Source organism: Littorina saxatilis, linkage group LG4 (genome assembly GCF_037325665.1).
Source record: "Littorina saxatilis isolate snail1 linkage group LG4, US_GU_Lsax_2.0, whole genome shotgun sequence".
NCBI lineage: Eukaryota > Metazoa > Mollusca > Gastropoda > Littorinimorpha > Littorinidae > Littorina > Littorina saxatilis.
Genome location: NC_090248.1, coordinates 52,300,930 through 52,323,666, shown reverse-complemented (window position 1 = coordinate 52,323,666; position 22,737 = coordinate 52,300,930). Strand labels below are relative to the sequence as shown.

At 39.5% G+C, this 22,737-nt stretch overlaps 2 protein-coding genes across 2 annotated transcripts in view; both read right to left on the bottom strand.

The window, feature by feature from the left end:
- Positions 1–22,737, bottom strand: part of LOC138965047 (protein kinase C delta type-like) — a 58,943-nt gene that overhangs the window by 14,836 nt on the left and 21,370 nt on the right. The window contains exons 2-7 of the mRNA XM_070337176.1: positions 6,421–7,033; positions 5,738–5,934; positions 3,478–3,562; positions 2,175–2,334; positions 1,497–1,528; positions 5–90 (exon numbers count right to left, since the gene is read on the bottom strand). Of these exons, the coding sequence (XP_070193277.1) occupies positions 5–90; positions 1,497–1,528; positions 2,175–2,334; positions 3,478–3,562; positions 5,738–5,934; positions 6,421–6,538 (678 nt within the window). The 5' untranslated portion in view covers positions 6,539–7,033. The remainder of the gene's footprint in view (positions 1–4; positions 91–1,496; positions 1,529–2,174; positions 2,335–3,477; positions 3,563–5,737; positions 5,935–6,420; positions 7,034–22,737) is intronic.
- LOC138965045 (protein kinase C delta type-like) overlaps positions 9,836–22,737 on the bottom strand; it is a 34,136-nt gene continuing 21,234 nt past the window's right edge. Inside the window, exons 13-16 of the mRNA XM_070337174.1 lie at positions 21,858–21,996; positions 20,865–21,053; positions 19,938–20,078; positions 9,836–17,464 (exon numbers count right to left, since the gene is read on the bottom strand). Of these exons, the coding sequence (XP_070193275.1) occupies positions 17,312–17,464; positions 19,938–20,078; positions 20,865–21,053; positions 21,858–21,996 (622 nt within the window). The 3' untranslated portion in view covers positions 9,836–17,311. The remainder of the gene's footprint in view (positions 17,465–19,937; positions 20,079–20,864; positions 21,054–21,857; positions 21,997–22,737) is intronic.

Below are 22,737 nucleotides of genomic sequence, written 5' to 3'. Positions count from 1 at the left end.
TCACCATGGTTTCCCTGCTTTCTTTGGCACTGCCAGGACATCTGCCCAGGATTTTGTCATGACACTTTTTATGTACTGCACAATGACACACTGTCAACAGAAAACAAAACACAAACATCAATATAATTCTCATAAAGAAAGGGAAGTAAGCGATCTAAATGCATACCACATGTGTATTACAAGTGTTTTTAAATGTGACCCTCCACCACGAAATGAGTCGCATGTCACCTCGCGCGGTTCTGCTCAATATAAGTCCGGGGAGTGTCTGGTAACAGTCTGGGTCACCTTAGTCACAGACTTATAACTCAAACAGTTTTCGCTCTTTTCTAAAACGGTTTTCATCACTGGATAGAGCATACAAAACTCTTTAGGAAAATGTAAAAATATGAAAATCATGCAAAGGTGACATGCGACTCATTTCGTGGTGGAGGGTCACAAATATCGTTCTGCCTAATTTGTTTACGATTTTTACTAACATCAATATCAAGCTGTCTTCTGATCACAAACAAGAGGATAAATAATTAATGACTTAATTTTAAACTGACCGAAACACAACTTATAAAAAAGGTTAAGATTCTGACAGAATGAAGCTTCTTGGAATTGTAGACTATACAGTGAAACCCTCCTTGTAAGGACCTCCAAAAATCTGAGAAAATCAAGTCTTAACAGGCGCTGCTCTTAGGTGGTCAGAACACCCAAAGATTACTTTGCGGCTGTTAGATTTATTCCAGGGACAGAACTCAAATACAAACAAGTCGCGTGAAGCGATATAACCACATCGAAAAACCGAGACGGGTCATACTCGTAGCGCGCGAACGCAGTACTTACTTACTTAAACCTATTTTCTGTAATTCTGAGCACATTTTTATAGTAAACATGACATATGTACATGTTTTTGAAATCAGGAGAAATTGTGGAATACGATGCAATCATTTTTTAATCTGTTAGTGAAAATTCGATATTAATGACAACTTTAATGAACAAACTAATTACCTAATTTTTACGCTGGGGAGCTGAAATTCAATACCATAGTCCGGACTTTGTCGAAGATTGCTTGACCAAATTTCAATCAATTTGATTCAAAAATGAGGGCGTGACAGTGCGGCCTCAACTTTCACAAAAAGACGGATATGACGTCATCGATCAAAGACATTTATCGAAAAAATGAAAAAAACGTCCGGGGATATCATACTAAGGACCTCTTATGTGAAATTCATGAAGAGCCGTCCAGTAGTTTTCTCTGAATCGCTCTACACACACACACACACGCACATACATACACCACAACCCTCGTCTCGATTCCCCGTCATGTCGATCATCACTCATAGTCATACAAACCGTACGCTGCATTACATGCTGCACATTTCCTCAGCACATCCCCTCTTTTGTTAATGATAGAAAGCTTACTTTTGGCTCCGACACACACACACACACACACACACACACACACACACACACACACACACACACACAATGTATATGAAATTGCATCATACCTTTACACTGATAACCCTGTCTGGTGAGTCCCCTGTAGAAGAAATCAAAAACACTCATGCATGAAGCATATGCAGCAGAATATACCACACAAATCATGTTGACTTCAAACTTATCAATTCAAATTTGAATTCTTTCTGGTTCAAGATAAAATCACAGGTATGATGTATCTGACACAATCATTTGTTTTAATTTATTTCATCCAGCAGATGTTTTTAAGCTTCTTTTTATTTTAAATACGCATTCAAACAGCAGAGTTTGAACGACTTTCAAAAGAATCTAAATATAAAAAAAGCCAAGTTTTTAAAAGGGATTTCCTTCATCTATTGGTTCTGTCTACCCATCAGTTTTCAATTGTTTGTTCATGTTTTTTGTTGTCTTTGTTTCTGTAATTTTTCCAATTCATTTTTGTGAAAGTTGTTTAACAATTATGCTGTATAAGATGCTGCAGTTAATGTACTGCATCAAGTTCGATTTGCAAGCAATTATACAGGTCTTGACTACAGTAACAGAATACAGAATTCTTATTATTACTTCTTCTTCCTCTTCGTTCATGGCCTGAAACTTCAACATTCACTTATGTTTTTGCATGAGTGGGTTTTTACGTGTATGACCGTTTTTACCCCGCCATTCAGGCAGCTATACGCTGATTTCGGGGGCTTTTTATTACATACACTCACCACAAGAATTCTGTGCAGAATGAACAAAAAGATGGTTGTCTGAAGAACTTGGCGATGAACTTGTGACCCTTGACCTCATGAACTTTCTGCTGTTTCATGGCACCTCTGCGCACAATACCACCCATGCCCAAGGGTTTTTCATTCAATGGGGACTGCATCCCTGTACGCAAACAAGAAGGGCAACACTGATTGACTGAATATATCAGCACCATCCAAAAATAAGTAAAAACAAGGCCAAATTTGGTCAAATAGACGAATTTGGGAAATAACTGTCCGGTTTGTATGGGTTGTGAAAGAGTGAATGCCCTTGCTTATTCAAGGACAAACTTACGACACGTGGTTCTTGAACACGTGTATGAGACACACACCCTCGCTAGTGACTGGCCTATAATGTCATTTGGGAAAGTTTTCCCATGTGACACAATAGTCATAAGTTTGTCCGAGAAAAAGCTAGGGAATAATTCACTCTATCACAACCCATACACAGTCCTGACAGAGTTTAATATAATATTTCTAAAACTCGTGAAGTACACACATACAAAAATATTTCTTAAAAATAGCAAAATCTAGCTTAGTCTGCATGGCCAATCAGAATGTCTTTTATATAAAATAAAGAGAACATTCTTATTTAACACTGCAAAAACAATCCCCCTTCCTGAACCCAACTGTATATGTGATGACCCTCCACCACGGAATGAGTCGCATGTCACCTTGCGGGGTTCTGCGCTAGGCTTAATATAAGTCTGGGGGATGTCTAGTAACGCTGATGGGGTCTATGTCTATGTCGACCAAAAGAGTGGGATTCCCTGCAGGTGGAGTTCCTGGAGGGGGATTCCCTGTATACAGGGAATCCCACAGGGCGGAGTTTTTCAATAAAACTTGCAAACCATACTCGAATTTCTAAGAAATATCAAAAAAGATTTAAAAAACATCAAATTCTACCGATGTCGCCAAGCATCTTGTGACTTTCAGCGATATCAGCGACACGCTACAGGAACTAAATCCTGTGGTATTCCCTGTATACAGGGAATCCCCCTCCAGGAACTCCACCTACAGGGAATCCCACTCTTTTGGTCGACATAGACCCCATCAGTAGTAACAGTGTGAGGGTCACCTTAGTCACAGGCTTATAACTCGACAAGTGTTCGCTCTTTTCTAAAACGGTTTTCACCACTGGATAGAGCATAAAAACATCTTTAGGAAAATGTAAAAATATGAAAATCATGCAAATGTGACATGCGACTCATTCCGTGGTGGAGGGTCACATATACACTTGCAAGGTATGAACGAATAAGAATCTCACCATCAGTAGAAACCTCACCGTCGTTAACGTCCTCTCTGAAGAAGCGTATCTGTATCTCTATCCTGCCGACCGGCTTCAGGTCAAGCTGGAACAAAAAGCAGTTAACTGTCAGACAGTGTAAGCTACTTGCAGTAAAATATCAACGTGAAAGGAAAAACAGTGGAACCCCCCTTTTAAGACCTCTCAAACTCTAAAAAATCAGAACTTAAAATGGAGGGAATCTTAAAATGGGGCTAAATTTACAGAGGTTGTGCACAGAAAATCTGAAAAATCAAGGTTTTAAAAAGGGGGAAGTTTAAAAGTGGGGAAGTTTAAAATAAACTGGGGAAGTTTAAAATTGGGGGGGTCTTTTGTTTGTTCGTTCATGGGCTGAAACTCACACGGCTTTTACGTGTATGACCGTTTTTACCCCGCCATTTAGGCAGCCATACGCCGCTTTCGGAGGAAGCATGCTGGGTATTTTCGTGTTTCTATAACCGACCGAACTCTGACATGGATTACAGGATCTTTTATCATGCGCACTTGGTCTTGTGCTTGCGTGTACACACGGGGGTGTTCGGACACCGAGGAGAGTCTGCACACAAAGTTGACTCTGAGAAATAAATCTCTCGCCGAACGTGGGGACGAACTCACGCTGACAGCGGCCAACTGGATACAAATCCAGCGCGCTACCGACTGAGCTACATCCCCGCCCGGGGGGGTCTTAAAAAGGGGGATTCCACTGTAAACAGCACGAAACAGCGTATAAACAATCATGTCCCAAATAGGTCCAAGTTACCTAAGAGGATGTTAAACCCCCACTGTAAACAGCACGAAACAGCGTATAAACAATCATGTCCCAAATAGGTCCAAGTTACCTCAGAGGACGTTAAACCCCCACTGTAAACAGCATGAAACAGCGCATAAACAATCATGTCCCAAATAGGTCCAAGTTACCTCAGAGGACGTTAAACCCCCACTGTAAACAGCACGAAACAGTGTATAAACAAACATGTCCCATATAGGTCCAAGTTACCTCAGAGGACGTCAAACCCCCACTGTAAACAGCACGAAACAGCGTATAAACAATCATGTCCCAAATAGGTCCAAGTTACCTCAGAGGACGTTAAACCCCCAAAGTCAGTCAAACAGCATGGAAGAAATAACAATGTCACACTCACAGACTCTTCCGCCTAAGGTCTGTTTTACTAATCACCATCCACAGTAGCTAGGGGCTACCCTCTTTTACCCCTAGATGAACCTTTGCAATGGAAACACTACTGGCATCCTCTTGTTGACCATCAAACCTGATGCAGGCCTGCCAACCCTTGTCTTGCCTCAAGAGTAGCAATTTATAATTTTTTGGAATTTTTAGTGTAGCAAATGGTGTTTAAGTGTAGCATTTTCCAACATTTGTTCTCACATCCGATTTATGCCATCGTGCACAAGAATGAACATTTTTAATAAAGTTTCATGAGAATGCAGGAACATAAAATGCCCATTAGAGAGTATATATCTGCTGTGCCTCTTTTCAGTTGAGACGATGTGTTATATGACCCATTTTGGGACCGCTACACTGAGTGGGAAGCAGAAACGAGTACCAGGACTCACAAAAATGAGGGAACTGTTGCATGTTTGAGCTTATTTGTTTAAGCGAAGCAATCTTTAGCTTGGCGTAGCAATTGCTCTAAAATCATAGCGTGTTACGCTGAAATTGTAGCATGCTCTGCTGATGGACAATCTTTAGTAGATTTGACTTCTACTTCCAAAGCACAGCATTCTACTTAATCTCTACAAATAGCCTTGATATATATATATATATATATACATATATAACCCTCCTGGTACAAGCCTCTATTTGATCCCTGTAATTGCATGGTTTCCACTTTGAAAGAGCTTTTCACCTCCTTCGAACTCGACTAAATTTATTAAAAAAAAAAATTTTAAAAATTTAAAAGCCTACCCACCTATTTTGGGGGGTCACGTTAACCTAAGCCAACATTTTTGTTGTTGTTGGCCTAATGCTATTCAAGACTGATGCAAGTTTGTTTCCTTTTTCAGTTCATAATGGTAAACGGCATGCTTAAAACTGACTCTAATTACAACTTGATCTGAGGTCTATCACTGTAACTAAAAAGAAGGTTCTAAAACGTCATCACTTTCACATTTGGTACTTCAAATCTTGTTAAAAATCTTGATCTCTTTTAAAAAGTTGAAAATCCTGTCCGGGGGAACATAAGGGGGGAGGGGGGAGGATTATGTCTCAATTACTCCAACATACCCAGCATCGTGTGGCGTTTGAATCGGGGCACTTGTCAGCTAGCATTCTGGCTCCTATGCTGATGTCTGATATGGACTTGTTGGGTCGTTCCATCAGCACCATCTGTATCACGCGCCCCTCGTTCAGGTGAGCGTCAAAACAGGTGTTCCATTCCGGGTACAGGGTCCTCTTCTTCTGAACCAATTGGGTACCCCGACCTGTCACACCAAAATTAATAAATATTCTCATAAGCTAGGATGCAGTGTTATTATGTGGGGTAAAGTAGAACTAAATGTCAGAGGCATTCAAGACAACAACAACAACAACAACAAAACACACACACAAGAAACACAACTCATAACAATAATAAATTAATCAATGGGTAAATGGATCATTATCAGTAACTCAACACATTATGTACCTTATTAATTTAAGACAAATTCTTCAAAAGTTACTTGACATGCTTGAGCTCAATTAACCTCTTGAACTTTTTTTTTGCCAATCTAGCTTCTGCCGCTTCAGGATCGAGTCTGCCAGACATTGCAATAATAATAATAATAATAATAATAATAATAATAATAATAATAATAATAATAATAAAGAAGTCTTTTTTATAGCGCGAGTCCCATCAATTGGCTCCAGGCGCTTGTATACTACAAGTACTTCTGTGAGCCAATTAACACAGCATGCTAAATAATGCTTACCTGGAATTTCAATAGCTTCTTTGATGTTGACTGCTAGGAATGGGTCGGTAAGGGGCGCACTCGCCGGCCCTCCATCCGCCTGCAGAAGCTTGACTCGTATAAAGCCTGGCCCCGGCATCTTGTGTCCAAGGTCAAGGACTTATCCTGTACTGACTTGTGTAATATCTCACAATATCCCTTCTTCCCGAAATGGGTCACAGTATCCTTGAACCAAAAATAGTCACAATATCCTTGCTCCAGAAAATTAGTCACAACTGCTTTGCTTGAGGAAAGAGATTCCAGTATCCTTACTCCATAAAATGGGTCACAGTAGCCTTGCTCCACAAATGGGTCACAAACACCCCAGACAATAGGCCACACTATCCTCACTTTCAGAAAATTGGGTCACAATGTCCTTGCTTCTCAGAAATGAGTCACAACACAACTTATGAGGTCGCTGAATTCTGACTTTGCAATCTAATCTTGGAGCGATCTTTCTTGTGCAGCTTTTGACTCGGGATATATAATTCTGCAGGATCAGCAACAATGAACCAATTCCTTCCAGTACAATCAACACAGGGTTCTAAATCCTTGCTTGGTTCGGGTTTGGGTCAAATTCTTCAGTCTGCTGGTCCTGGAACACAGAAAATAGAGCAAAAGGGTTAGAGTACATCCATTTGTATTTTTGTCAAAATATATGTGTAGACGTAACAAGGTAACGGGAACGTGAAAGTTGATATTTGATTGACAGGACAACGACAAGCTGAAGAAGACGACGGTGAGTGTTGCATGCAGTTGGGGGTGCAGGTACAGACGTAGACGGTGATGGGATGACAAATTAAGTGACAAAAATCTCTCCATGTGTCAGTTTCTCCGGCGCTGCAGTGTAACGCCCTCTTTTAAGACCTCAACAAATCTGAAAAAATCAGGTCTGAAAAAGGAGGGAGTCTTAAAATGGGGGTAAATTTACAGAGGATATGAACAGAAAATCTGAAAAATCAAAGGAGGGAGTCTTAAAATGGGGGTAAATTTACAGAGGATATGAACAGAAAATCTGAAAAAATCAGGTCTTAAAAGGGAGGGAGTCTTAAAATGGGGGTAAATTTACAGAGGATATGAACAGAAAATCTGAGAAAATCAGGTCTTAAAAGGGAGGGAGTCTTAAAATGGGGGTAAATTTACAGAGGATATGAACAGAAAATCTGAAAAATCAAAGGAGGGAGTCTTAAAATGGGGGTAAATTTACAGAGGATATGAACAGAAAATCTGAAAAATCAAAGGAGGGAGTCTTAAAATGGGGGTAAATTTACAGAGGATATGAACAGAAAATCTGAAAAATCAAAGGAAGGAGTCTTAAAATGGGGGTAAATTTACAGATGTTATGAACAGAAAATCTGAAAATTCAAAGTAGGGAGTCTTAAAATGGGGGTAAATTTACAGAGGATATGAACAGAAAATCTGAAAAATCAAAGGAGGGAGTCTTAAAATGGGGGTAAATTTACAGAGGATATGAACAGAAAATCTGAAAAATCAAAGGAGGGAGTCTTAAAATGGGGGTAAATTTACAGAGGATATGAACAGAAAATCTGAAAAATCAAAGGAGGGAGTCTTAAAATGGGGGTTAATTTACAGAGGATATGAACAGAAAATCTGAAAAATCAAAGGAGGGAGTCTTAAAATGGGGGTAAATTTACAGAGGATATGAACAGAAAATCTGAAAAATCAAAGGAGGGAGTCTTAAAATGGGGGTAAATTTACAGAGGATATGAACAGAAAATCTGAAAAATCAAAGGAGGGAGTCTTAAAATGGGGGTAAATTTACAGAGGATATGAACAGAAAATCTGAAAAAATCAAAGGAGGGAGTCTTAAAATGGGGGTAAATTTACAGAGGATATGAACAGAAAATCTGAAAAATCAAAGGAGGGAGTCTTAAAATGGGGGTAAATTTACAGAGGATATGAACAGAAAATCTGAAAAATCAAAGGAGGGAGTCTTAAAATGGGGGTAAATTTACAGAGGATATGAACAGAAAATCTGAAAAATCAAGCTAATAAAAAGGGAGAAGTCTTAAATCGGGAGTTCCACTGTAGTCGTTTCAGATCTGGCTCTGTCGTGCTTTCACGAGACCAAGAGTGGCTCTGTCTTTCTTCAGTTTTCCTCTACCTGCACAGAATTAAACCTTGCTTTTCTCTGTTCCTTCTCTCCCTGCCCCTATTGTTAAAACAAATTAATCCACGAAGAACCGAAAGTGAAATCTCACAGACCTAAATAGTTTTTCTGTGCGTGTGCACTTTTTCTTTACAAGAAGTATGTATTCAGCTCTTCTTTCACCTTCTGCATGGTTTAGAGGTTAGCAGACCCTGGTGCATGCTTATACAGACTGCAGCTTCTCTGTCTCCCTGTGCTTTAGTGATGTTATTCCCTTTCAGCTGTGTTTGTGTAAACTTCACTGAGACCTATAAACGATCCTGCTGCCATCTGTCAGGCAATTCTCAAGAACACTGTGCTTCAGACAAAGAAACTAACAGGATAGAAAAGGGAAGTGGGGGGAGAGAGAGAGAGAGAGAGAGAGAGAGAGAGAGAGAGAGAGAGAGAGAGAGAGAGAGAGAGAGAGAGAGAGAGAGATGCAGAGAGAGATGCAGAGAGAAAAAGAAATAAAAGAGAAAGTATGGGATGTGATGTGTGTGGTATGCTCTGGCAGGGTGCATGTAGTGTGTGTGTGTGTGTGTGTGTGTGTTTGAATGTGTGTTGTGGTGTATGACGTGGTGTGGCATGGATTGATAAGAAGTGTACATTCTGTTTGAGAGAGAGAGAGAGAGAGAGAGAGAGAGAGAGAGAGAGAGAGAGAGAGAGAGAGAGAGAGAGAAAGAGAGAGAGTCAGATTGACTTACAATTTTCATTCTATTTTATTTTATAGTGCATGCAAGCTTAATGCCTCTTACACTAGATTAGCCGTATGAATCTGTGTATGACTTTTATGATGTTTGAAATATATTTTTTACATGGCTCAGAAAAAAGTGCAATTGTGTCACAGAAATCGATCATCCAACATTATGTCCTCAACATTTGAGTCACCCAATATATTGCAATGTTTGAAAAAAAAGTAATTTAGAATTTGCGTCACCTAGAAGAAGTCAAAATATTTTGTTTAAATGTCCCTATCTGTGTAACATTTCTGGAATTCTACAGAAAATTCTTGGACTATTTGTGACTGTCAGTGTCTGATATTTTTAACTAAATTAAAAAAGTAACTAAAGATTAAGTAGCCTACAAGAAAGAAGAAAAGAGGAGTAAAACGGGACAAAAAGTTGATGAGAGAATTATGCACATAGTACGCCCGAGACAAAGAGTGCACGTGCATTGGTGTGCGAGTGCATCAGAGACAGAAAGAAAAAACCACAAAAGAGGAAATTAAGGATAAGACTTCAACTTCCATTTTCATGCAAATGTCTTTTAATTCACGATGAGACTATAGCTACGGAACACATTATCAAGAAAGAAATCAAGAGAAATTAAGAAAACAAAACAAAAGCTCAAAATTAATTTCTGTAGTCAAGATCTATTCTTTTGCAATTCTTAGGCGAATATCAATTAGAGAGCATAGAATTATTTGGTGGTTAATGTTGTATATAAGCTATTATTAGTTTTGTTATGCCCTAAAAGCTGCATTGCAAGTATTTGAACACATTTCTTCAACCACTTTTAATCCAGTTCTTCCGTTTCTAATTTGTTGGGTCATTCCCTTGCTGACCCTTTTTTTGTGTGTTTGTTTTTAATCTTAAATTCTAATGCCACTGTCAGATCATTAATAACATTAAACAATCAAGATCACTCCACCCCACCTTCATTTAAAAAAGAAAGTGTTTTCAAGACTTCCATGCCCTTTATGAAATGATTAGAAATGACGAATTTAAAACAGAGTCTGTTAAGACTGGACAAAACAAGCTACAAAGGCATTAAAAAAAATAGTCATGCTGTGTTAAGTTACTATTTCTCCTTCCCCACTACAAACCTGTCCCCTGTCTTTTTTAAACATGCATATTAGAAATTAGCAATCACACGTACCACAACAATACTGAACAACACACACTTTGTGATTCTAAAGTACAGTGGTACCTGAGATGAAAGTACACCCTCAGGATGAGCCAAGTGTTCTTACATTGTGGGTGGCCTGTCATTGCACAAAGTTATAATACACAAAAAAAGAGATAACAAAATAATATAAGCGTTTGCTTTGTTCTTGTTTCTATTGCTTTTCATTTTATTGTTATAATTATGTTCAAATTGAATAAAATCTTGTAAAAAAGAAGGTGTTCTTTAATGGGAGGTGTCCTCTCGTTGGAGGGGCCTCACAACGCAGGAACCACCGTACGATAAAATCCATGTTCCTCTAAAAACACTTAAAAAACATTCATGCTACAGCAACTACATTTTGGTACCAGTACTAAGTCTTGTTAGTGCTGAGTTAATAACTTGTCAATCTCACTGCTTTAGTTCGCGAGTACAGTGGAATCCATATGTGAACTCTGATGAAGTGATACGTGCATGTATACATTGGGTATGGTAAACAAACATGTTATTGCGAAGTATTCCTATTTGTTTAAAGTCATTTCACACTCACTTATTGTGTTCTGCGCACAGTGAACATTTAAGTGATTATTTCCTCACAAATTCACAAAAAAGGATTTCACTGTATACAAAGGAGTACATAAATAAAAGAAATATAGATGAAAAGAACACATGATAAAAAACAACAGACACATTTGAAATACCAAACGGGAGAAGAATAAAGATGCATATACTGAGACAATCATATAAGTTATGGCACAGCTTTAAACAAAAGTTAGACTTGTGATTGACTATGAATTCAGCACAATACATTTGTTGAACAATACCAAACTCTAATAGCATGCTTTGGTCAATGCAACAATTTTGTAATTATAAACTTATGATCTATATAAAAGAACAGACAAACATGTTCTAAATTCACCAAGAAATACCTCGATCATTAGCTACCTTCCAAAATGGAAGCTCCGACATCAAAGAGAAACAAAAACAGGTTGCAAATACACAAACATTGTCTCAACATCATAGACCAAAAATACCTCTTCAGGTACCGCTATGAAGGAGAACCATTGCGCATACAGATTTAAGTGATAAAGTCGCCAGTCAATCAACCAATCAACAGTGAAACTAAAACAAACAAACAATTTTAAAATTAAAACAAGTCGCGTGAAGCGATATAAAAACATTTAGTCAGTCGGTATCAAAAAGATCAACACCACAAACCAGTCATCGCCCAGACTACAATTAAATAGTCTCGGCTAACCATACCTGAAGACCGAAACGGGTCACGCTCGTCTCCACAAAGCATGCGACCGTAGTACTTACTGAACCTATTTTCTTTCATTCTGAGCACATTTTTAGAGTAAACATATGGCATATCTATATATTTTTTAATTCAGGAGAAGATGACAAATACATTGCAATCATTTTTTAATCTGCTACTGAAAATTCGATTTTAATGACAACTTTAATGAGCAAACTAATGAACTAATATTTAATCTTATTACATGGTTAATTTAAAATGAAATTAACAAATATTACATCTCAAACGCATGCCGTGACAGACATGCGTCTAAGTGCCATATATATAATGATATAATAATTGCTACAGATGAAATTCCCACTTTGACTTCAACTGAAACATTGGAAGGATTATAAGTGATGAACTGTAACAGTTCATCAACATTTTCCTTTGACTTGCAAATGAAATACTGTGGCAGAAATGGATTAAATGTATAAAACACTGTAACTATTGTTTAATCAGCTTTGCAATACAATAGTTTGAATGTTGAAATGCACTGGTTCATAACACGTATTTTCATATCAAATGCATAGTTGGATTAAAAACAATGACAGAAATTGTCAAAAATGATATGACTTAAAGGGCAGCTGTCGGGTTGCCTGGTCTCAAAAATGCGCGGAGTCGCGTGCAAAAACGCGTTTAAGAGTTTTACGAGTTGATTCAACTAAAGACTGTTGATTTGGTCCAGAAGAAGACACTTTCATCATTAGTTTGAAACCATTAAAATGTGTGAAACTTTCTGCTAGTTCTCACAATCCGCAAAAAAACGAAGCAGTTGGCAGGCCGAAACGACTCAAAATCCGCGACCGACAACTCTGTCAGCACAAGAAAAGACGCCGCAGCGTTAGCCTTGCTGTGACGTCACTCGAGGAAGCCGATAAGGCCGCTGTGAAGTTTACAGTACAATGTAGACTACAGCTGGACATCTGTAATGCTGTACGCGTGATTGATTCTTGCACAAAGTAAAGTATTAGGATGGTGGTATCTTCTCAAGACCCACGTTCCCATTTTCTCTTCTTTGATCTGACCGACTGCAACCTTTACAAGTCATTTCTAAAGTGGTTCACATGCTGTTGCTACTTCCCCAGTCCACCCGGTTAAACCATAAAGTTGCTCAACGACAGACCCTCGTGTCCCTGGTCAGCAGACACTGTACACTTATGAAGAAGGTCCGCTTGAGGTGTCACACCAATTACCGTGTACGTGTGAGGTACTGAATTCAAGACAAAAGCCAACTCTGTCGGTGGGAAAATCTAGGAAAGAGATGATGATAATACATCTTCAGTTACTCACTCAAGTAGATAGACGAGATAAGATAAAGGGAAGAGAGACGGAGACAAAGATGAAACAGTGGATCTAGTGTGGAAAATGGGGGATGAATTTGTCAAACTGTGTTTGTGATGGTTATCGTGTGTGTGTGTGTGTGTGTGTGTGTGTGTGTGTGTGTGTGTGTGTGTGTGTGTGTGTGTGTGTGTGTGTGATAACACGTATGTGTGTGTGTGTCTGTGTATATGTGTGATAACACGTGTGTGTGTGTGTGTGTGTGTGTGTGTGTGTGTGTGTGTGTGTGTGTGTGTCTGTGTGTCTGTGTGTGTCTGTGTGTGAGTGTGTTTGTGTGTTTGTGTTCCTCGACGCGTGACAATATCTGCCAATAAGTTGAACAAAAACAGGGTTCAAGTGGAACAAAAGCAGGAGGGGGACGGAAGACATGTTATGAACTCCGTTTTTTACTGCGAAATTTTGGCCTGGGAGAAGTCACCCCATCCTAAGTTTCTCTTCACCTACCCGTGAAGTATGCTTGAGGGCTTGACTAGACAACCCGATTGCGCCCATTACACGGCATAAAGAGAGCACCGTTCAACCCGGCCGATTCCGCGGCTGACGTCACGCGTCCAAGGGAAGTAATTTTCGAGCGGGCTGCATTGACTCGGCCAAGAATGCAAACTTTCTTCGATTGAAGACATTGTAGCATGTCTAAAGTCTTCGGACTTGTGTTATCAAGCTGTCAAAATCACCAAGTAACTTTTAAGTATAGTTTCAGTTACATGATAACTCATTCTAATGAACAGATTTTGAGAGCCACAACCCAACAGCTGCCCTTTAAAACTTGTCAAATTCACAAAATGCTTATACCACTGAAATACAGTTGTAGCCAGATTTAGTTATAATATACATTTCACACCAGATTTATAAATACCTTTAATTAAAGTCTGTTAGAAAAAAACAATGGTAGTTCAAATATAAAATTGCTAAGCAATGTACAAAAAGTCATACTTTGGAATGAAATATTATGGTGCAAAAACTAACAGGAAACAAATCAAGCTATCAAAAATTGTCACATATCAAATACACCACGCTGGTGCTAAAAAAACTAAAAAAGCAAAATATTTCTGTGATCACACATGAACCATATAGGTAACAACTTACAAGAATGCATTATTTCTTTTTGTTGTTGTTGTAACACCATCTATACTGTATACAATGATGTCTGCATGAACAGTAGCAAGGTTGTTTTTTTTAAAGTAAGAACACTTCAAAAATCCATAAATGTAATAAAAAATACAATTTTGAATCATTAAGCAAGACAGTTGCACTCGAAAGATTTTTATTTTTTTTGATTTGAAAGAAGGAAAACCGTTTATAGGAGCACATGCAAACAATCAATTCCTGTTGATTTAATCTTTGATAAAACAATTCTTACAAATGCCATTTAAAACAATGACCAAGCTAGTATGAAATGTAAAAATATCTGCAGTTAAACAGTGAAAATATACACTCATTCAAAAATCACATAAACTGCAAAGGATCATAGATAAACAATGCGAAGAACAGAGACAAAAACTGCACAGAGTAACATGAAAAATCATTTAAAAAGCACAATTAATAAAATAAATTGCACAAGAGGAAAATATATGATGCAAAAAGCAGTATCACATGGATGAGAACCGATTGTGCCACTGTTTTTCAATCTGTTGTGGTAGCCATTTATACTACTTTTTTGCAATTATTCCTCAGTCATATTTCTGGAAAATACATGCATACAAATATGTGTGCATGCATGCATGCATAAAACTAATAATAACAACACTTTATTCATCCCTTCGAGGATGTTGCCATTGCATAAATCAACCAGCCAACCAACCAACAAGTACACATAATAAACTTGTGGGGGAGGGGGGAGGGGCTAGGGTGGGAGAGGGATGGAAGAGACACATGGGTGATGGGACTGGGTGTCCGAGTGGTAACGCACTTGCGCTCGGAAGCGAGAGGTTGCGTGTTCGACCCTGGGTCAGGCCGCAATTTTCTTCCCCCTTTCCTAACCTAGGTGGTGGGTTCAAGTGCTAGTCTTTCGGATGAGACGAAAAACCGAGGTCCCTTCGTGTACACTACATTGGGGTGTGCACGTTAAAGATCCCACGATTGACAAAAGGGTCTTTCCTGGCAAAATTGTATAGGCATAGATAAAAATGTCCACCAAATACCCGTTTGACTTGGAATAATAGGCCGTGAAAGGTGAAGGCTCGCCTAACAGGCTTGAGGTTTGCTGGTCGATGTGAATGCGTTATATATTGTGTGTAAAAAATGTCTGTTTGTCTGTCTGTCTGTAAAAAATTCCATTTCAAACGGCAGAAATTAATATGTAAAGCGCGGAGAGCACAGTTAATTGTGGTTCGCGCTATATAAGCTCTTCATAATAATAAAAAAACAGAAGCAGATGAATAATCAAGCAGCTAAAATGTAGTTATTTACATTGATTGTACAATTGAACTTCCCGGACTAAAATGATTGTACACATTTTAATGACTTTTGCAATGTTCTTGTAACGGATTTCAGCAAGGTTAGCGACCTATTCAATGCAAGCACAAAACAAAGAAAAGAAAGTAAAAGTAACCTCCCCTAAATCAAGAAAACGTAACAACAATGTACATGAGCATGTGATCAGAGCATAACAAAGATAGTATAATAGACATCAACATCTTTAAGAACTGTCATGTTAAGGCCTTAGATGTCTCAAATAATGTGAATGAATGTGTATAACACACACACACACACACACACACACACACACACACACACACACACACACACACACACACACACACACACACACACACACACACACACAAACACACATGCACACTCTCTCTCTCCCTCTCTCTCTGAATGGCACATAATTATATCAAGTTATGCACATTTCAAGCTAGGCTAGTGCATCAACACACTCGCTGAAATCATTAATGCAGGTTAATGAAAAATGAGGTTCTGCCAGAAATAAAAAAACAGAAAATTGTTGTCACATATTGACAACCTGTACAGTTAACTCATTGTCTCCCAGGTACGGATATATCCGTACCCACTTATATGGCTCTATCTGACCAGGTACGGATATATCCGCTCAGACTGTTAGCTTAAGTCGCTTTCTTTAACGTCTGTCTAACGCCTGCATTTCAGCGTGTTGATACACAGTTACTACACAGTTACTACAATTCTGAGTGACCTGCTGCAGCACAGCTGGTCTCGGCTAAAACAAAACTTGGTCAACATAGGTGGGGTACAAAGTGTTAAAAAAAATCTCAATAAAAGAAGCATGTTAACCCCTTCACTGCCCACCCCGTATGTAATACGTGGTCATTTTCTGTTTATCATACGCCCATAACCGTATCTCATACGTGGGATTTGTGTCAACATTTCAGGACATTTCTGAAAACTAAATGGGAGGTAACCACTGTCCAAGTACTTGTAGGGGTTCTAAACAGTTCTTTCCCATAGACCATTCGGATAAGTTACTACCACTGTGGCAGTGAAGGGGTTAAAAAACAGCAGGCAAACAAACACTATTAGCTTGTACTTGTATGTATGTACAATATGGCAACATTTCTGGCAACATCTTCTCTCTTTGAGCATTCCCCAGGTCAAAGTGCACAACAAATTTGTGTTCTTTTAAACTGGAAGATTTCAGGTTTTCAAGAGTATGGCTGCCTTTATGGTAGGGTGATTGAAAACAGTAATATTCTCATTTGGATTTCTGCTGTCACTACAGGAAAGTGTAATTACAGAAGAAAAGACTGATAATGTCAAAGAAATCTGATTGCCATCTCTAACCATCAAAAGCCTATGAAAATAATAACAACATGCTGACATACGATATGCACCTACTTTTTTAATAAGAAGCATGAGGCAACATTTGTCAGATGGAATGATAAGTGTACCATATTCTGAATAGCTTTCAACAAAAACCAAACAATAAAACACAGACACAAAAACACACACCAAAAAACGCACATCAAAACTCGAAATAAATCGAAGCACTGCCTTAATGTTAGCAATATGCCAATATTGAACAACATTACCAAAACAGCAAGTATACATAAAACATGCATGCTGCATGGGTTTTACAACAACAACAAACTTTCAAACACAGTGTTTTTGAACTCCAGTTTTCTCAAAGACAATGTAAAAAAAATAATGTAAAAAAAATGTTAGTCAAATGATATGTAAAACATGCTGCGTAGGTTTAACAAAAATCGCTACAAAACACAAGATCATGCAGCAAACATGGCCTCAGCTGAGGTGAAGGTAAATCGCTTGAAGACTTGTTGGTTCATTGTTTTGAGCAGTTCCTTGTCGGGCGGAGTCAGCTTCACGCTCTCTGCCGTGAAGTCTGAGTCAAAGTTGGAGGTGTCTGCGTCACCTTTCTGTTGGACAGAAAAAAAAAGATGACAGATGAGAGCTACAAGGAGCCCCCCCCCCCCCACCCCCCACAAGACCTCCAAAAAAATCTGAAAAAATTAAGTCTTAAAGGGAGGGAGTTTAAAACTGAGAGAAAATGTACAATCGTTATTACCAGAAAATCGTGAAACTTAAAGGTGTTAAAAGTGGCCTGTTTTAAAATGAGGGTGGTGGGGGGAAGTGTGTGTCTTCTTCTTCTTCTGCGTTCGTGGGCTGAAACTCCCATGTACAAAAACACGAGTGGAATTTTACGTGTATGACCGGTTTTTTTACCCCGTCATTTAGGCAGCCATACGCCGTTTTCGGAGGAAGCATGCTGGGTATTTTCGTGTTTCTATAACCCACTGAACTCTGACATGGATTACAGGATCTTTTTCGTGTGCACTTGGTCTTGTGCTTGCGTGTACACACGGGGGTGTTCGGACACCGAGGAGAGTCTGCACACAAAGTTGACTGAGAAATAAATCTCTCGCCGAACGTGGGGACGAACTCACGCTGACAGCGGCCAACTGGATACAAATCCAGCGCGCTACCGACTGAGCTACATCCCCGCCCAAATGTGTGTGTCTTAAAAAGGGAGTGTTCAGTACCGGCCCCCGTAGTGCAGTGGTTAGCGCATCGGGCTGCGGGCCGGGAGGTCATGGGTTCGAATCCCATCAGGGTTATGTGGGTTTTTTGGGGCTACGGCCGGCTCCTACCCAGAGTGGAAGTGCTATGGTTCCTATGGGAAGGCTGGGATCACACAGCCGAGTGTCATTCACTTAACGAATGTGACTTTGAGGGTGCTCAGGTTCTGGATACCTGACTAACACCGCAGGTGCGGCAGTTCTTGGGCCTTGTTGACGCCAGGATATATTATGACAGTAAGCGTAGAGTGCTGCCCTGTCACGTAGTCTCAAACCAAATTGAAAATCCAAAGCATCATCATTATAATCATCCTCATCTCATTAATCATCCAAAATTATAAATTGTCCTTGCTCTTGTGGCCCTTCATGCCCGGAGCTCTCATGGTGACCTTGGGCTCAGTGTTCGTGTTCCATCATTCCCTGAATAGTAGTTCTGCTGTCAGTCTTCAACGTTTGACATTCTGGGGGGTCGACGGAGGGACGTAGTGGCGGTCTGCTCTCTGGAGGGGACGCTCACTCAGTCTGGCTCCGCGACTTAACAGTCAATATTGTTAGTAGGAGGCATAGTAGGTAGTGGGCTGCGTCCGTTAGCTCGGGACAAACCCACTACTGAACACTGTCGAAGTGACTCAGCAGAAGTGCAGTGTCATTTCCGAGGGTAGCCTACCGCAACGACCCGACATCCCCCCCCTGGAGCGTCTGTAAAGTCGACAAGTCTGGCAGCGAAACAAAATTCAGATGTGGATGGAGCAGTGAGTGCAGGGGCGGGGCAGTGTGAGAGCACATCGGAACAAGGAACAGGTGTAAAGACAAAGAAGAAGAAAAAAAGGAAAAAAAGGGAGCGTTCATACTTTTGGGGACTTTCATAACTGTTGCTTATTCTCTCAGGTAAAAAATAAATTTCATGTGAAGATATTTGTCTGGAAAAAGCTTCAGCGAATACTTGTGTGTGTGCATGTGCATGCCTGTGGGTGTAGGTGCATGCCAGTCACTAAGGAAATTTTCCAGATGATAATTTTCACCTGCCAATAAATAAATCCCACAAAACTGAACGCAAGTTTCATAAAGTGGAATCCCAATAACAGAATGGACAATTTAAACCATCAACATCAAAAACAAAGTGACAAACTTTGCAAAAAGATAAACCCAACATTTTCAATGTTTGGCTTAATAAAAAGGAAGATGATCTTTCTAACCTTTAGCTGCATCAATACTTTTCTTTCTTTCTTTCTTTCTTTATTTGGTGTTTAACGTCGTTTTCAACCACGAAGGTTATATCGCGACGGGGAAAGGGGGGAGATGGGATAGAGCCACTTGTCAATTGTTTCTTGTTCACAAAAGCACTAATCAAAAATTTGCTCCAGGGGCTTGCAACGTACATGTAGTACAATATATTACCTTACTGGGAGAATGCAAGTTTCCAGTACAAAGGACTTAACATTTCTTACATACTGCTTGACTAAAATCTTTACAAAAATTGACTATATTCTATACAAGAAACACTTAACAAGGGTAAAAGGAGAAACAGAATCCGTTAGTCGCCTCTTACGACATGATGGGGAGCATTGGGTAAATTCTTCCCCCTAACCCCCGGGGGGTTGCATCAATACTGGTAAACTTAATTAAACCATCCACAACATAAACAGGCTAACAAACTTTGTGAAAAAGTTAAACCCAACACTTACAATATTTGGCTAAAAGGATGATGAAATATCTCTAGCCTCTAGCTCGCAGCATGAATACTGGCAAACTTTAACAACCAACAACAAAAACAGGCTGAGAAACTTTGCAAAAAGTTAAACCCAACACTTACGATCTTTGGCTTGAAAGGAGGCTGAATCTCTCTGGCCTCTAGCTTGTCCCAGTCAATATTTCGGAAGAACGGCTGAGATCTGAGTAATCCGTGGGTACTGGATGGCATACCCAACCTGTTTGCGGGGTCGCGCTCAAACAGCTGCAACAAAACATACTTTGTCTTAAAATTCGCCTCTTTTTTTCTGGAAAAGAAAGTAAAACATGACTTTTTTTTTAGTAAGGCTGATCGAGTTTCAGGGTTCAGGCTGTCCGTAAATTATTGAGCTCGAAAGTTGACTTCGCAAAGACTTCACAAAGTCTTTTTACCAAGAATTCAATGCCACAGCTTCGTGCAGCCAGCTTCGTTAAAGTCGACTCCATCCAAATAATTTGAGACTTTAGAAAGATAAAATGAAGAAAAGATAAATCAACTCCTCAAGAAACTGAAGCAACACAAATTACCTGTAATTTTTAAACTGCTATCACTTTTGTACAGACATCTCATAACTTGCCGACCTCGATCATCATGTTACTTTTTTACTCATATTATTCAAATTGCTGACCCAATGGTCTGTTTTATCCATCTTTTATAGTGACAATGTTTACCAACACAAATATTTTATTCTACAAAACAGTACTGGATCAATTTCACCAAGAATATTCTGTCATACCTTTACATAGAGTACAGTATGTGTGTATAATAAAAAACCGAATTTTTAACTTTCTGTCTTTGCGTGTGGAACAAGAAAATGAAACACACATCATGTGAACATGCTCAACAAGATTTCTTCTGCATAACAATGTTTTTTTCTGAAAATGTGAACACAAACGCGTATTTTTGTTCTCTTTTATAGATAGTTAGGAAAGAATTATGAGAAATGTAATCTCCATTTGTGACCCTGTATATCTCAGAAGAAAGATAATTCCCACAACAAAAACCGCGTACCAAGCGAAGCATGTCAGCAGCCTCGCCAGGCAGAGAGGGCGGGTAGCGAGGCTTGTCATGCATGATCGAACGAAACAGTTCCTCCTCGTCATCTCCGTGAAACGGTGACTGACCCATCAGCATTTCATACAGCAAGACGCCAAACGACCACCAGTCGACGGACGCATTGTATCGGGATCCTTTCAGAATCTACAGGGGAGAAAATGGATGCAAAATGTAAGATCAGTTTGTTAGAGGCATACTCCATCATTATACATGAACATTCGTTCACAAGTTCTTAACATCACTGCATGTGAGCGACATAAGCAAGTCTCCTATAGGGACAACCACCACATACTGATATGTCTCTCTGTCTATCTGTTCATTCATCTGTCTGTCTATATTTTTTTCTAATGTGACAGCCAAAAGGAGAAATGAATACACACTCACACAAATGTACACACATGTATATGTACGCATGCACACGCACACTGTACACACACACTCTATATCTCTCAGATGAAATCACGTTAAAAAGGCCTAACAATACTGTAAACTACCTTGTATACGCCCAGTATCGAATGAACGCCCACCCCCTACTTTTAGTCAAATTCTGCGTACAAAGAACAGTACCTAGCAAACGCCCAGCCCCCATTTTTGATCATTAGAATAAAGGGAAATAAAAAAGAGATTGTGTGTGTGTGTATGTGTGTGTGTAAGTGTGTGTGTGTGTGTGAGTGAGAGAGAGAATGAGAGAGAGGAACGTCAGTTTTGTGCAAGAACGCATCCTTTGAACTCTTCCATGCCAAGTGACCAATATATCATTATTCTAGCAAAGGAACCGCTCCTGCAAAGGGTATAGAACCTAGTAAACGCCCACCTCCAACTTTTGGGCAAATTTGGTGCATGGGGGAGGGGGGGGGGGGGTGGGCTGGGCGTACACATAGTTTACGGTACTTTCTCTGATTCTTCACATCTGCAGCAGCAGGTTTACCCAAAATACCAGTCCCTCACCTCCGGAGCGATGTAGTCAGGTGTACCACAGAAAGTGGTGGCGCGGTTGTCACCGAAGATGTTTTCTTTGCACATGCCGAAGTCAGCGATCTTGATGTGACCATCCTTGTCCAGCATCACGTTGTCCAGCTTGAGGTCTCTGCAACATTGAAGACAGCTGGTTCAAAAGATAGCATTGCCTTCAGGCTACAACATGCTCACCTGACACAGGTTCTCTCTTAGGCCAAAAAAAAAAATTAGGTGTGGTTACGGTAACATAGTGCAAACAAGAAGAGCAAACGCTCGATCGAGTCACTTTCGCAGTTCTGAATATTATATGAGGCATCAGATGGACAGGAAGAAATTGCTATTCACAACACAATACAGATGTAAATAATTTGATGTAAAGAATAATCCTATAAAGTTTGAATCAAATCCGATGAATAGTTTCAGAGATATGATATTTCAATTTTTTTCCTTCAAGACATACCTGTGACCTTGAAAAAGGTCAAAGGTCACCAAAGCAGACGTCAAAGTGTAGAGGTCACTGGGAGTCACGTTCACATAAAATTTGAGCCCGGTCACTTTTATAGTTTCCGAGAAAAGCCCAACGTTAAGTTGTGTGTTGCCGAACAGAAAAGGCTAGTTATCTCCCTTGTTTTTCTGATAACGTTCGTAAAAGGCTACAGATGTAAATACTTTGATGTAAAGAATAATCCTACAAAGTTTCAATCACATCCGATGAACTTTGTCAAAGATATAAAATGTCTAATTTTTCCTTTGACGCTGACCTGTGACCTTGAAAAAGGTCAAAGGTCAACGAAACCATCGTTAAAGTGTAGAGGTCATTGGAGGTCACGACTAAACAAAATATGAGCCGGATCGCTTTGATAGTTTCCGA